Source organism: Halichoerus grypus, chromosome 9, assembly GCF_964656455.1.
Source record: "Halichoerus grypus chromosome 9, mHalGry1.hap1.1, whole genome shotgun sequence".
In the NCBI taxonomy this organism is placed as follows: domain Eukaryota; kingdom Metazoa; phylum Chordata; class Mammalia; order Carnivora; family Phocidae; genus Halichoerus; species Halichoerus grypus.
The window spans coordinates 15,878,421-15,893,922 of NC_135720.1; the positions used below are offsets into that span (position 1 = coordinate 15,878,421).

At 41.2% G+C, this 15,502-nt stretch overlaps 1 protein-coding gene across 3 annotated transcripts in view; it reads right to left on the reverse strand.

The window, feature by feature from the left end:
- The window catches only part of PLEKHG1 (pleckstrin homology and RhoGEF domain containing G1), a 223,763-nt gene that overhangs the window by 84,380 nt on the left and 123,881 nt on the right, over positions 1-15,502 (reverse strand). For all 3 annotated transcript variants that reach the window (XM_036072988.2, XM_036072989.2, XM_078054575.1), the window contains one exon: positions 6,875-7,380. In XM_036072988.2, the coding sequence (XP_035928881.1) occupies positions 6,875-7,282 (408 nt within the window). In that variant the 5' untranslated portion in view covers positions 7,283-7,380. The remainder of the gene's footprint in view (positions 1-6,874; positions 7,381-15,502) is intronic.

A 15,502-nucleotide genomic window follows, 5' to 3' on the forward strand; every position in this document is an offset into this window, starting at 1 on the left:
AGCAGGCTTCCCGCTGAGCAGAGAGCCCGATGAGGGGCTCGATCCCAGGACCCTGGGACCATGACCTGAGCCAAAGGCAGACGCCCAATGACTGAGCCACGCAGGCGCTCCTAGATACTTTTCAAAGAAGATATACAGATGGCCAATAGGCACATGAAAAGATGCTCAACATCACTAATCATCAGGGAAATGTAAATCAAAACCACGATGAGATGTTATCTCACACTTGTCAGAATGGCTATTATCAAAGACAAGAAACAACAAGTGTTGGCAAGGATGTAGATAAAAGGGAACTCTCATACACAGTGGGAACGCAACTTGGTGCAGCCGCTGCGGAAAATATGGAGTTTCCTCAAAAAGAGCTACCATATGATCCAGCAATTCCACTTCTTGGTATTTATTCAAAGAAAATGAAAACACTAATTTGAAAAGATATCTGCACCATGTTCATTGCAGCATTGTTTATAATAGATATGGATATGAGGATATGGAAACAACCTAACAACCATAGATAAGTGAATGGATAAAGAAGATGGGGTGTATATATACAATGGGATACTACTCAGCCACAAAAAAGAATGAGATCTTGCCATTTGTGGACCTTGAGGACATTATGCTAAGTGAAATAGGTGAGTCAGAGAAAGACAAATACCATGTGATTTTACTTTTACAAGTGGAATATAAAAATCAAAACAGACAAAACCAAATGGAACCAAGACTCGCAGGTACAGAGAACAGAGGTTGCCAGAGGGAACGGGGGCTGGGGGTGGGGCGCGAAATGGGTGAAGGGGATTAAGAGGTACAAACTTCTAGTTATAAAATAAATAAGCTATGAGGATGTAATGTACAGCACCGGGAATACAGTCAATAATATTGTATTAACTTTGTATGATGGTAGATGGTAAATGTGCTTATTGTGATCAGTTCACAATGTATACAAATGTCAAATCACTACATTGTACACATGAAACTAACAGGATATTGTATGTCAATTACGCTTCAATAAAAACAAACAAAAAGAGAAGTGGAAAGAAATCACTGTGTTTCTACCTTCTAAGTTTTTGTCATTGAGGTGGCGAGAGAGGAGAATGAGGTTGGGGAGGGAAGAAGGGAACACGATGACAACAACAACAATAATAAAGAGATCTGGACATGTATAGTCAAAGTGAGACTGGGGGGATTATGTACAGCAATTAGATGTGCTGTTTAAGGAATAGCTCCAACACAAGCAGAAAACTATTTAACAGGTTTGCTTCTAAATTATCATAGATCTTAAATGGTTTTATGATAAAAGCCCTTGGAGGGAAAAACAAATAGAGACATTCAAAAATAGTACTCAAATGCCACGTAAAAAAAAGGTACATTAAATTGTGCCAAATCCCACAGTGTAAGTTCTTTATGAAATCTACCCACATAACAAGCCTTCATTAAAAACAATTCCTGCCAAGTCCTACACTCCAGCATTGAACACATATTTCCCCCGGTATTCAAAAAACTCTACACGACCTCATAAAAAGCATCAGTATAATAAATGTTATTTATACTGGAGGGAAAGTATTTAGGGAGGACATCTGCAAATAAAAGGGTAATAAAAGCCATGACAGTTCACCTCTTCTCAACAGCCTTCTCTCTTAGTTCAAGACCTTTCTCCTCTTCTCCACAGTCCTAAGCAGTTATGGCTGGTCCAGGAGATGCCCACAGAGAATCCTATTTTCATGGCTAAGGGAAGAGAGTGGTAGAGACACAAACTGCCCCTTTTCCACACCAAACAGTCTTGTTTCTCCAACAGGATCCAAAGCAAGCCAGACTTCATCAGAAAACCACATCCAAATCGACAGCCTTGTCCTGGAGGGAGGGGTGGCCCTGGACAAAAGCTAACTCAGATTCCATTCTATCAGAGTCTGAGTCTCTACGCTAAGTCTCTAGACAGAGAAATTGGTGCACAGGCCCTATAGACTCCTCAGGACTGGTCACTAGGTTTCTTTCTTCCCCTCTGCTGATTTGAGAGAAGGCTTGCTTCCCATGTGTAAGGTTATTCTTCCAACTAACGTGGTGTCTCCAGTACTAAGAGCAACCTCTTCTGGAAGCCATGGCAATGGGCAGAATAGCTTTCAGTGTGTTTCACGTCAGCAAGCATGTGCAAAGCATCCTTCTTTCCTCCACCTACCCTGACACTGTCTACACTATCATGCACTAAAACAAAGAGTCCCTGTAGACTGATAAAACATAAGAGCTTGGGGGGGGGAGGGGGTCGGAGATCAACATTCTAATCCTTGTTCAGCTACAGCTTTTGAACAATGCTGAATGCTCTCCACAAAGCTATGTTTAATAAGATTTTGGCTCTTTAAGTTTTAAACATTAAGGCTGGGGGCGCGCCTGGATGGCTCAGTTGTTAAGCGTCTGCCTTCAGCTCAGGTCATGATCCCAGGGTCCTGGGATCGAGCCCCGCGTCGGGCTCCCTGCTCGGCAGGGAGCCTGCTTCTCCCTCTCCCTTTGCCTGCTGCTTCCCCTGCTTGTGCTCTCTGTCTGCCAAATAAATAAAATCTTTAAGAAATAAAAATAAAAAAATAAAACATTAAGGCTGGGATACTCACTTCTCAGCTTTTAAACACACTGTGTGGACAAAGGTACTTGAAAAGAATTTTAGCTCTCTAGAAGATGATAGAAAAAAATAAACTGTTACATTTAGTACTTTACCCACTTTTTCCTACTAAATACACATGTCCTCAATGTCCAAAAAAGATGATTTAATGTAGCATCGCTTATAGTTCAAAGATAATATTTTGTAGTAGGGAATTAACTTCTAATTGCACAGCATTATATAACATTATGAACTATTTAAAAACTTTCCTAAAAGGCTAAAACAGGCCATAAAGTATATCTGGGGCCAAATCTTATGAGGCTTTCAAAGGCTCTTTTATAGATCATTTAGGAAGATTAAAGAAACCCCCTCTACCCATGAGAGTCCCTACTCAGTCATTGTAAAGTTCCATTAAACATGAAAGAGATCCTTATTTTCTACTTTCCAACCACGGATTTCTATCTCTCCACAAATTGTCTCATTGGTTATTTTACTTTTAACTTTTAAAACTTGCTTTCTTATTTATTACCTCATTTTATCTGTGAATGCTATTAGGAACCATATACAGAAATGGAAATAACAGCTCCATTGTTCCTTTGAGTAGGAGGGACAGTCAAGATCTCACCTCTCTTTCTTTCCCTCTTTCTCTCAAATGTCAAGTGTATAAAATTAGATGACTAGCATGTCGGGCAAAGAAGCAGAGGATGGAGTAGCCATGGTGGGGGAGGGAGGAGCAGGGGGCTCAGAACAAAGGATCTGGGGAGGAATGCAAGAAATAAACAGCAATAGGGATAAGAACAATAACATTTTTAAAATGCTCAGGAAATGGGAAAGGAAAAAGACCTATATATTTGGGATTAGTACAATCTCTCTACATATGGGAAAGAAAGGCAGATAACCTTCTTTGTAGGTGTAACCAACATCTGGGGATTCTTTTGCCTAGATAAGGTTGGAAGGATCTCTTCTCTGAAGTCAGTTATTCTGGGACCAAGTTGAATAGGTCAAAGCACATGGTGTTAATGTCTCTCTCTCTCTCTCTCTCTCGTCTTTTTTTTTTTTTAAGATTTTATTTTTAAGCAATCTCTACACCCAATGTGGGGCTCAAACTCACAACTCCGAGATCAAGAGTTGCATGATCCACTGACAGAGCCAGCCAGGCGCCTCTGTGTTAATGTCTCTTAAATCTATGTATATATCCGTGATCTTTCACAAAAATGTTTCCATTTATAAATCCTACAAACAAATCTAAACCTGACCTGTGGGGATGATGTATGTGGTATATGGATAAAAGGCGCTACTTACAGGGGAAATTGATTGAGGATGAAGCGCATTAGACGGAATTCGTTAAGCAGTGTGCAGAAAATCAGAAATGTGCTCCTGCACAGATGAATCATGACTTACCAGTATCTCTATAAATGCTTAGACTTTTTTTTCCCCCCTCAGAAATAATTCTTGCTGAGAAGGAGCCAACTAACAAGCTCCACCCCTTAGGTGTGGTGAGAACTTGTATTAGCAGGTTGTTAATGAGCAGCTCTTTTCCCATTTTGAAATTCTGCATTTGAAAAATTGAGGATCTGAGAGAAGTCGGCTACAGAATTATAAAAATAAGTTAGGAATGGATCAAGGAAAACACATTTGAATGGAATCGACACTTTGTATTTTAAAAGAATATCGATTTTCACAGTCTTTATTGGGTAGAGTTGCTGCAAGTGGAAAAATAATTGATTATTCTTCATCAAGGAAAGAACTAGATAAAATGAGTTTCACCATTCTGTGAAAATTGTGATCTTGAGAAACAGAGGTGGCCCCATAACAAAAGTACGTGAAGAAAAGGCTGTGACAGCTAATCCCTCATCTAAAGAGTCTGGCTTTTTCTAGGTGGAGAGGGTAAATAAGCCAAAGCATTCTGGTGAATTCTGGAACAAAGCAGCATTTACTTCGACCTACATGGGTGCCTCCCACTGCGTTTGGGACTTTTCTTCCCCAAATACTCTTCCTCCCAACATCCTCATGTGTCACCTTATGTGTCACCTCAGGTTTTCAGTGGATTCATTGGCAATAATCCAGTTGCATTCAAAATAGTAATGCTGGGATCACCGGTTTACATTTTTTTCCTAATTAAATGTCTGCTGTAGCAAACTGTCACCTCAGGTTTTCAGTGGATTCATTGGCAATAATCCAGTTGCATTCAAAATAGTAATGCTGGGATCACCGGTTTACATTTTTTTCCTAATTAAATGTCTGCTGTAGCAAACTTTTATTTTTGTGAAAGGCTTTAGGTAAAACACAGTATAGTTGAATGGTGACCACTCTCAACCAGCAAATTCGGAGGAGGCTGCTGCTGAGGATACTCTCCTCTTATTAACTGCTTACAATGTGCCACATCCTGTCCTAAGAGTTTTTCATGTATTTTTTAATTCTCATACTAATCCTATGAGGTGGGTACTACTTTTTAGTCTCATTTTAGAGTTAATGAAACACAGGCACCAATTCAGAGCCTCAAACTATGGCCCCTGGGTCAAACCTCACCCTCAAGTTTTACTGGAAAATCCATACCCATTCATTGACATCCTGTGGCTGCATCTGAGCTACAACAGCAGACCTGAGCGATTATAAGTGAGACTTCAGGGCCCAGAAACCCTAACATTTACTCTCTGGCTCTTTATAGAAAAAGTCCACCAACCCCCAGTGTAAAACATGGTCAATTCACCAATCATGAAAAAAAAAAAAAAAAAAAGGGCATGAACATCTGGGCAGCTTGGAATAGAACTTCTACTGAAACTTTTTTAGCAGAAAATATCCTGTCTTTATCGGTCCCCTTTTGTTCAGATCTTACCCATTTCCTCTCACCAAGGTTTAGCAACCAGCCTCAGAAAAAAACAACAGTGTTCGTGGAATATCAGTTCAGTAACTTACGGCTTCTCTCTCAGTATGGTGAATTTTGGTTAGGTGGAGAGATTTCCAAGAAAGAAAAGAAAAAGGACAGACCAAAGCAAGCTTCGACAACCATGGATTTCCTGAGAGGTTGCAAAATTGGCAGTTTCACAGGTATTTCTTCGCAAGTACAAATGACATCATTGTTGAAATTAAAAAGAAATTGGCCTGCTGTATTCTACATTTGGTATCCCATATTGTTTTGGTTGAGCATCAATTGATTTTTCTATTTTTACCAGGAAGTTATGTCATAACTATTTTTAGTAGACAGTGTCTGGTTCTGTCATTTATGGAACTCAACACACAATTATGCCTCAGAATTTTTTTTCTAAAGCTCTAAGAATGCATGTATTTGGTGCAGAATGTGCTCATCAGCAAATATTCCACTATACTCTGAAACATTTTAGATTAAAAGTCTAAAACAGGAGGAGGGCACTAACAAATCAAAGAACTTGGTATATTCCCAGGCAGCAATGTGGGTCCAGCTTTATAGTATATAAATTTGTCTTTAAAATATTCATATTTTTAATCATTAATTGAGAATGAGTTAGTATCTGAGCTGCTCTGGTAATTTTTATTTTATCCTTAAAAACCTATCCATAAATCAAAGTCAATTCATAACTCAGTTTCCAGAGTACCTAATCTGGCCCATCAGCTGAGCCCAATTCACATGGGGTCAAATAATTTATGCAAACTTGTTCACTATCAAAGTGAAAAGAAAGTAAATGCCCGAGACAAGACAAAGCCCATGTTTTTTCTCTTCCCTTCCCTACCTTCCCCCAAACACCAACCAATAGAGAACAGCATCAAACAGTGGCTCCCAAGCTCATCTGAATCCCTTGGGGATCTTCCACCAGCCCTCTGCCGGGGCCATACCCCAAGCCCCTGAAATCACAGTCTCTGGAGGTGGGACACAGGTTATCAGTACCTGTCTGGGAAGCTCCCAGACACCAGTAGACAATTGTGATTAAGGTGGAGATAGCCGGATGGATTCAGTCCGGATACACCTGACATGTGCAAGTCAGGACACTTCCAGTCCTGCTCCAGGCCCTGTGGAGCACTTGGAGCTCTCAGGTGGAGAAGTTATTAACACAATCTACTGGTGGGCGCATTGGCACCCTTGTTCTTGCTTCTAACACATCATTAGTGCGTTACTGCAAATATGAAGAGGATTTTTAACACAACGAATACGGACCTCGGGTTCCTCTTAGGTGATGCTCTGTTTAAACATTCCCCCTACTCCTGTGTCTTAGGAGACAAAACATCCCTGATCCCTGGCTTTGTTTGCTCTTTATTTTGCAAGCATATTTATCCTGCACGACAAGCTTTAAAAGAACCAAAGAAGAAAGTTTGCCTTACCTCTACGATGCTTTTTAAGTCCTGCACGTAAGTCCTTTCGGTCTCCAGAATCTCCTGAACAACTCTGTCCACATAGAGGAGCTTGGGGCTGGTGGCCGACTCGGCCCCCGTTCTGCTCGCCCCGCTTGCTTCCATTCCCCGCTGGGCCCGGGGCTGAACGTCGCCGCCCTCATCCGCGTCCTGCGGCCCAGCCCGGCTTTCCCGCTGCAGCTCGCTGCTGGAAAACGGCCCGGCTGGAATCAGCTCCAGTTTTATGGCCCCGGCTTCCTTGTCTGGGTGAAACAAGCCCAAGTGGCTGTTTGAGACTAAGGTCATTCTGCTGCCGAAGGAGCCATGGCTGTCCCGGGAAGAGGCCGAGGACGACGTGGAGCCGAAGCTGACCGGGCGGTCGCTGTCCGAGAGCTCCATGGCCTTGGGTTCCAGGGTGTGGGGAGGCCTGGCGGAGGCCTTGCGACCTGGAGTTTCTGTTACAGCTGAGGGCACTTCAAGACACAACGGGTGCACATCTATATTCATTTTTTTTTAAAGGAAAGAACAAAAGAAAGAAAAAGGACAAGGTAAGTATTTTTAAATCACATCAGACAAGGTTTAAAGGAGGTTAAAACCTAGCCCAAAAGTATATATGGTCAAAAGTAAAAAGGTAGCGGGTTCGTTGTAGAAGGAAATACAAAGGCACCCATGGTGGGTCGAGTTGCAAAGTCAGAGTTTCTAAAGCATCACCTGGGAACACGTGAGAAATGCAGAGTCTCAGGCACCACCCCAGACCTGCTGAACTTCAGTCTGCACTTTCACAAGACACGAGTGCCATTGTGCATAGAGTAAAGTTCGAGAAGCCCAGCAGCCACTGCCTCAAAGTGGGATCACCTGGAGTGACTCATACACGCAGACCCGTCCAGATTTACCAAATCAAAGGCTCAGTGGTCAGGGCATAAGGACTCGACAGCTTTAACAAGCACTGCACGTGATTCTTATGTGCTTAAAACACACCCTGCATGATTCATATGGAATTTTACAAAACACTGATCTACATTTTAAGTATCCCACTCTCGTTCCACAAAATTTTAAGCTACCATCCTGGATCCACCACTACTTAACGGACGCTGACAATTTCACATTTCACTTGGATACGGCATGAAAAAAAAGTGTTGGGTGGACAGTAACTTTCTGATCCTGGGCAACAAAAGCCAAACTATTAAGACCCATACGTCCTTTCAAACTTTCTCTCTCAACACATTTCTCTCAATTTCTAGTTGAAAGTTGACATCGGGGTGCCTGGGTGGCTCAGTCAGTTAAATGGCTGCCTTTGGCTCGGGTCGTGATCCCAGAATCCTGGGATCGAGTCCTGCATCGGGCTCCTTGCTCAGTGGGAGTCTGCTTCTCCCTCTCCCTCTGCCTCTCCCCCTGCTTGTGCTTGCTCTCTTTCTCTCTCAAATAAATCAATAAAATCTTTAAAAAAACAAAACAAAACAAAATTGACGTCCCATTTGTGGTGCATATGAAGTTACACTGTTACAGAGGATACTTGATTAACTACAACGTTCCCCACATCAAGTTGACAACACAGCAGGGTAAAATACAATTAAATAATATAGAAACAATTATGAGAAAAATTATGTATTTTTAAAGAGAAAGGGCCGTTAGTGTTTAGAAGAGGGCACAAGAAGAGAGTAACTGCGAAGTCCAAAGGTCATTTAATCTATGTAGCATTTAAATCTTGAGGCCCTACGTGAGAAAAACTCACAGAAGCTATTTTGGTGAAACACACAAAGTTCCAGTCTTCTTCATTTGCAAGGCAGGACCAACATTGTTTTTCCCTAATGAGATCCCAAGTTTATGGAACAATATGCCTTGCAATGAAGAGCGTGATGAACGAAGACATTTGCGTCATTTTGGCAGGTTACTTACCACCAGGATCCATGCCTACGGGTTTTCTTAGAAAAATACAAGAGTGCAACTTACGTTTGGAAGTTTATAACAGAACACACACAACAAGAAGAATATGATGATCATTTTTCAAAACATGAATTTGGTTTGGCTCTGTAATAAAGATTGTCAAAGAGCTGGTAGCGATAGTTCTAGAATATAAAGAATCCATCCAGTCTGTATCCTTCCACATCCTAACTTTCTCCAGATAGTTTATATTCACGGCAAATATTACTGCCAACTTATAATGCAAATATGACAATTATAAATATAAAATCAAAGAACTAAATTGGGTCAACAAGCAGGAATGGTAAGAAATATGTAGGAAATGAGTAATTTATCAGCATAACCACTACCACATGGTATAAACTTGCCACAAATTTTTAAAGCTTTTGCAATATTCTTTCTGCTTGCTCTATAACAACTTTATGGCCTATAAAACATGGATTGGTTATAGTAGTTAAAATGCACTTGCCCTAAAAAGCCTGATCCAACTTGAGTATGGCAAAAATCCAAGAATCAGCCAGGCATGTAGGTGTGCTTACAGCAGAAGACACTTGCCCACATTTGGGACTGGTGTTAAGAAAGTCCTAGGCAGTCAAAAGTAGAAGCAGACCCAGCAAGGTTTTCTTCCCCTCATGATGGCATCCATCATAACCATAACCATGCGGTTGATCTCACTTTCAGAAATGGGCACTACTTTGGGAAGTATATGATTATTCTGAAGGTTCCCAAGGTCCAATGAGGCAATGATTTAGTACCGAATATAAACTGGATATACTGTCCATGAAAGCCAGGGCATCTGGAAAGGTCCACATCAACCTACTCCTCAAAGACCTGGACACACCTTCTCTCCAGTATGGAAAACTATAACAGTTATAAAACTCTTGGCACATATCCATTATCAGGATTGGTAGAAATGAACACAATAGAGACTCACTTCTTTACTTTCATGCCAAGTTAGCCAGCCAATACTGAGACTGAGGGATTAAAGGGGAATAGAAGTGGCCAGGTGTTTCAGAGGAGTCCATGCTGGGCTGCTAGGGATGAGAGTGCCTTTCACACCTTCAAAGGTGGGAAAAAGTGGGATATGAAACTCAGATCAACAGGGGGTCCCTTCATGGATAAATCTTAAATGGCAGCATGAATTTGGGCCCTGTTCCAGGTAAAGCTTCATATATTCTAATACCAGGCCATGTATTCTAGGCCACTGGGCCAGCCTGTTCTTCAGACTGCCAACCAGGCTCTTTTAAAATAGAGTATTTGAGGGGCGCCTGGGTGGCTCAGTTGATTAAGCCGCTGCCTTCGGCTCAGCTCATGATCCCAGCGTCCTGGGATCGAGCCCCACGTCTGGCTCCCTGCTCAGGGGAGAGCCTGCTTCTCCCTCTCTGTCTGCCTGCCGCTCTGCCTACTTGTGCTTTCTCTCTGTCTCTGTCAAATAAATAAATAAAATCTTTAAAAAAATAAAATAAAATAAAATAGAGTATTTGGGATATTTGGTATCTAATATTTAACCAAGCTTACTGCCCCAAATTAAACACCTTCCAAAATTGCCAAGGACAGAAGTGAAACATTTAATGCTAGGTCTCATATGATATGAGACTGAATTTGCTAATGGATCACATTTTTATGTTGATTCATTGCTTAGAAGATAATTACAGTTTTCTCACATGAGGAAATGGACCTCATAAAAACTGCCTAGTCTTGTTCTCACCTCCCTTGAAATAATTTAAAACTTCCACCCTGTCTGGATTATTCTTCGTAATATAGCACACCAATTACTGATATTTGTCTCCAGAGCTGTCCTGGTCAGCACAGTACCTGACATGTGACCAGTAGCCCCATGTGACCACTGAGCACTTGAAATGCAGCTAGTCCAAACTGAGACATGTTGTAAGGATAAAATATATGCCAGATTTCAAACACTTAGTACAAAACACTGCCTTAATAATTTTTACATTAATTACAGGGTGAAATAATATTTGGGGATAATGGGTTAGATAAAATATCTTCTTAAAATTATTTTAACTGGTTTCATTTTGCTTTTTTTAATGTTGCTACTGGAAAATTACAAATTATCTATCTGGCCTGCATTGTATTTTAGTTGGACAATGAAGTCCTCTAGATCATTATATTGTTCTGTAAGAGTCACATTTATTTCCTTATCAATCTTTATTCAAATAATAGTGAGTGGAGAGGTGCCTACAATTCTGAGGTTGTCTTTTCTTCCCCTCCATTCATTAATATGCCATTATTGTTATGAGTTAATAAAAACAGAGGTGAGGGGCGCCTGGGTGGCTCAGTTGGTTAAGCGACTGCCTTTGGCTCGGGTCATGATCCCGGAGTCCCGGGATCGAGTCCCGCATCAGGCTCCCTGCTCGGCAGGGAGTCTGCTTCTCCCTCTGACCCTCCCCCCTCTCATGTGCTCTCGCTCTCTCTCTCTCTCTCAAATAAATAAATAAATAAATAATCTTTAAAAAAAAAAACAACAGAGGTGAAGGCAGTCACTGTGTACTAGATATTGGGGTAATCATTCCCCTGGTAAACGGCAACACCCAGATAGAAAGCTGTAGAGCAAGAAAGCCTCTTCCTCCACCTTGAGTGAAGGATGCTGACAGGCTGTATTAACATTTGGCTAATGTGATGCTTTATTTTTCTTCTTATAACCTCTCTTTCTTCTTACCAAAACCCAAACACTGTGAGATTACATAGCATCTTCTGAGAACTTGCCCACCATTGCTGATGGCCCACGTCAGCGGGTCTTTTGACGGTGAATATCCTGAAAGAAGCTGGTTCTGCCTGCCTGGAAGGTCTTGATCCATCTGATCCTTGGTAAACCCAGAGGTGGTGCTGGAAACCCAAGTCGAAGGTCTTAGAGTCTCAATGATTCTTACAACCAGAAATACTGTCAGCCTCAAAGCCATGAACATAAAATAGTCCTTCTTGTGCCATCCTCAAGAAAAGGAAAATAATGGCTATAGAGCTCCACATAGGTATGCTTTCCCACATTTTATTTCATGACAAATCTCTCTCTAATTGTTTCTAGGTGAGAGAGATTTAATTCCTTGGCTTTTCTCTGTTTGCTCCTCAAACTTCCATCATTTGAACTGCTCTCCTTTGGAATGTCACTGCCAGAAGCAAAAGCAGCACTTCTGGGCTCTAACTTGTCTCAGGCCGATTTAGGGCTGAGGCAGAACTTTCCATGGCAAGTAAGGCCCAGGCTTCCCGTGACCATGTTTACATGTTGAAGGGGGGACAGAGGGGTCCACAGCTGACCACTCCCTGTCACAACCCCCAAGAGGAGCTTTACGAGGCAAGGCAGAACTCTATGCACAGTGCGGGCTGACACGTGATCAGGATTTCCAAGTTCTGCTCATTGCTATTCTAGACTTCAAATACCTAGTCTGAGTTCCTTGGCAGGGCAGTCATGGAAATCAAGAGAACGTGTTGCGCTCAAGACCAACGAGTAACTAAAATGATGTAGTTCCTTATTATACTGCCTGTGAATTTCTCAAAAAGGGGAAACCGACAGAGACACTAAAGTATAAGCAAGAAGTTCTTCTCCCAGCCAGCAAAGCCATTTAATACACAGCCAGTCTTAGGCAGAGCCTCAAAGTTGTATACAAATAAAGCAAATGAAAAAAACTTTTCAGAGTTGAAGTTATAAGAAATGTACATTGCTATATGTCAAAGACAACACCTGGTATTTGCGGAGAATCCTCCTCCGCTCTACACCTCTGAGATAGTGGATAGCTCACTAGATAAAAGCCACCGGATAGCAACATGAATTTCTAAAATACCAACGTGATTCTTCCATTAATGGCAAGGCCAGGACCACAATTTCACATGTTCCTTAATGCTCAGAGTATTTACTCCCGGTAACATGATTTTCATACTTATCCGCAGTTCTTTGGAAATAAAGAAGTAAAAAAAAAAAAAAAAATCACACTACCACGTTAATTTCTTAGCTTTGACCGAATTACTAGTGATGCCCGATGCTAACATTAGGGGAAGCTCGATGCAAGACGTAAAGGAACTCTGGACGATCCTGGAAACTTTTCTGCAAATTAAAAAAATTTTCCAAAGTAAATAGTTAAAAAAAAATGGCGTTACCATAGAAAAGTCAGTTAAGTCAGTATTTGTACAAGAAGATCAAGAATGGGAAAAGATGTTTTGCGAAAATGCTCTTGTTCAAACAAGAGGCGAGAGGTTGAATGAGAAAGCAAAAACAAAGATTCTTTCAAGCTGTAAAGTCTGATACTAAATATTCAGGGAATTTACTAATGGATTCCCAGGCCAATGGATGGAAACTAAGGGATACAGTGGCTCCGGGAGTTGATAGTTAATGCAGCTAATAGATAAAGTGCGTCAGCTAAGTGGTGACTCTAGAATTTCTATATTCAAGGGCACAGGCATGCCAGTTTGGTTAAAAGGGAATTCCCTTAAGGCCTTTTAGACAAATGCAGCTGTTTTTACCTTTATGGTCGGCTTCAGCGAATCGAGTTTCAGCTGAGTACACTTCCCGGCCTTCCCACCATACATAACAGCATGGTGGTCAAGTTCTCCTCGCTAGTGGAAGTGATAAGTGCCCCTTTGGGGGGATCTGTTTCTCAAGCGTTCGTCATCATTCCTCCACATTCTTTCCCCTTCCCACGGGAACCCAGACGGGGCAGGGACCTTGCCTGAACCATGAACATGGTAGCAGTGCCCTGGAATATGGCAGAGCACGAAGACAGAAGGAGGCTTGCTTTAGTTAAAACTGGGTGTGGACATGCCCTGAGCCACCACATAGAAAAGTCTGGTTATCCTGAAGCTGACATGCTGGAGAAACCATGTGTTGAGACCACACTGACATGGAGAGAGACGCTCAAGCAACCCTAGCCGTTCTGGGGCCTTCTGTTTGAGTGCTTCCAGCCAAGGTACCAGCCGTGTGAGTGAGAAGCCGCCCAGGTGACCTCAGCACTGTCACGTCTGACTGCATTTCTTGAGTCCCTGATTCAGAACCACAGAGCAGAGCCTCCTCTCAACTCCTGACTCACAAAACTTGGAGAGATTATAAATGATAGTTGTTGTTCCAAAGCACTAGGTTTGGACTGATTTGTTATGCAGCAAGAGATAACCTGAACAGTCTCTATTATACAGATTAGCTTTGCCATAATATGCCACTGCTTTAACTCTGCATCAAAATTATCCTAAAAAAAAAAACAAAACCCAAATCAAAACAAACTAAAGCCTCAAAGTTCATTCACATGTGTCACTACTTCTTAAAATTTTACAGGGGAGAAAAATAAACAGAGAGGGTTCAAAGTTGGACTATGGATCAGAGACTATGGTTTCTGATTTCTAGTCCACTATTCTTTGCAGTTGGGTATAGATGCATAAAACAGTAGGGCAGAAAAGGCGCTTAGAGATCAGGAAATGCACTTTAACATAAGCTCCTTGCATAAAACAAATAGTACCAATGTGCTAAAAGCCAAAAGGGCCTACATAGTGTGTGTGTGTGTGTGTGTGTGTGTGTGTGTGTGAAGGAATGAATATGTACCCAACTGTGTGTATAGAAAGAGCTCAGAGGATGGGCCAGAAATTAGGTTAGGACCTAACACTCTCTCTTGTGGTTGGAGGGTTTGCATTCATGTCCTGGCCCTGTTCCATTCAAGGTTTGTACTACAGTCTTTGGGTTTCAGGTTTCCTCATGTGTAAGTTAGGTGGCCAGACTCCATGATCCCAGCCAACCTTTGGAATGCGACTCCAACCCTGAAATAGACAGCAGGTCCGTTCCTAGCTGGAACCACAGCATACACAGGAACTGCAAAATAGCAATTTTCTTCTCCATCCTACTAATGCCAGGTCTTGGATGCTAACACGTAGTTCAGTGACTCTGCCAAAGGCTATTAAAAAAAATCTCTATTTTTAATTTAGATTAAAAATCTATGCTTCAGCTTCAGTTTGAATAGCACCTTCCTGTTAGTGTGGAAATACTGGTTTCAGGGCAGTAACTAAACAAGGATAGCTATATATTAAGGCTCTATTTGTATTGAACGCACTCAGTTCCCAAAACATTTCCGCACAGTTGAAAGGGAGGCATTAGGCTAAATAACATTTTCAGGAGAGGAGGGGGGCAGGGAGGGGGAGGAGGAAGAAGAGGAGAAATTCAAGTGACTAACAATAGCACTCTGAGTAAATAAATCCATCCACAAAGTACACTAAACATTTTCTTAGGGAAAAAGAGGAAGAGAATTCAAAGTGTCAACAATAGCGATCTGAGTAAATACAAACATCTAGAAGGAACAATATAAAACTATTAAATGTCATGTCCTTTCAAATTCTGAAGGGTGTAGAAAATGGACAAAATATGCTGTTTGGTAAAATGGACGGCTTATATGTACAATGTGAACCCAATTTTGAATTTAAAATGCCACTTATTTATTATCCACATTAGAAAAAGATTGAAAGGTATAATAAAATATTAGAACTGGTTTTACCAAGTAGGAGCATGGATGATTTTTTCCCTTTGATATTTATCTGTAAATATCACTTTCTTCCACATGTGTATTGCTTTTATACTCTGAAAAAAGTTATTTAAAGAAATGAAAACCACAACCTCAGTTTGTATCAAATATTTAAATATTTTATATTAAGATAATTGATTTTTATGTTCAATATGATAAATGGAAAAGAATGCCATATATCTTCTTTGAAATATAT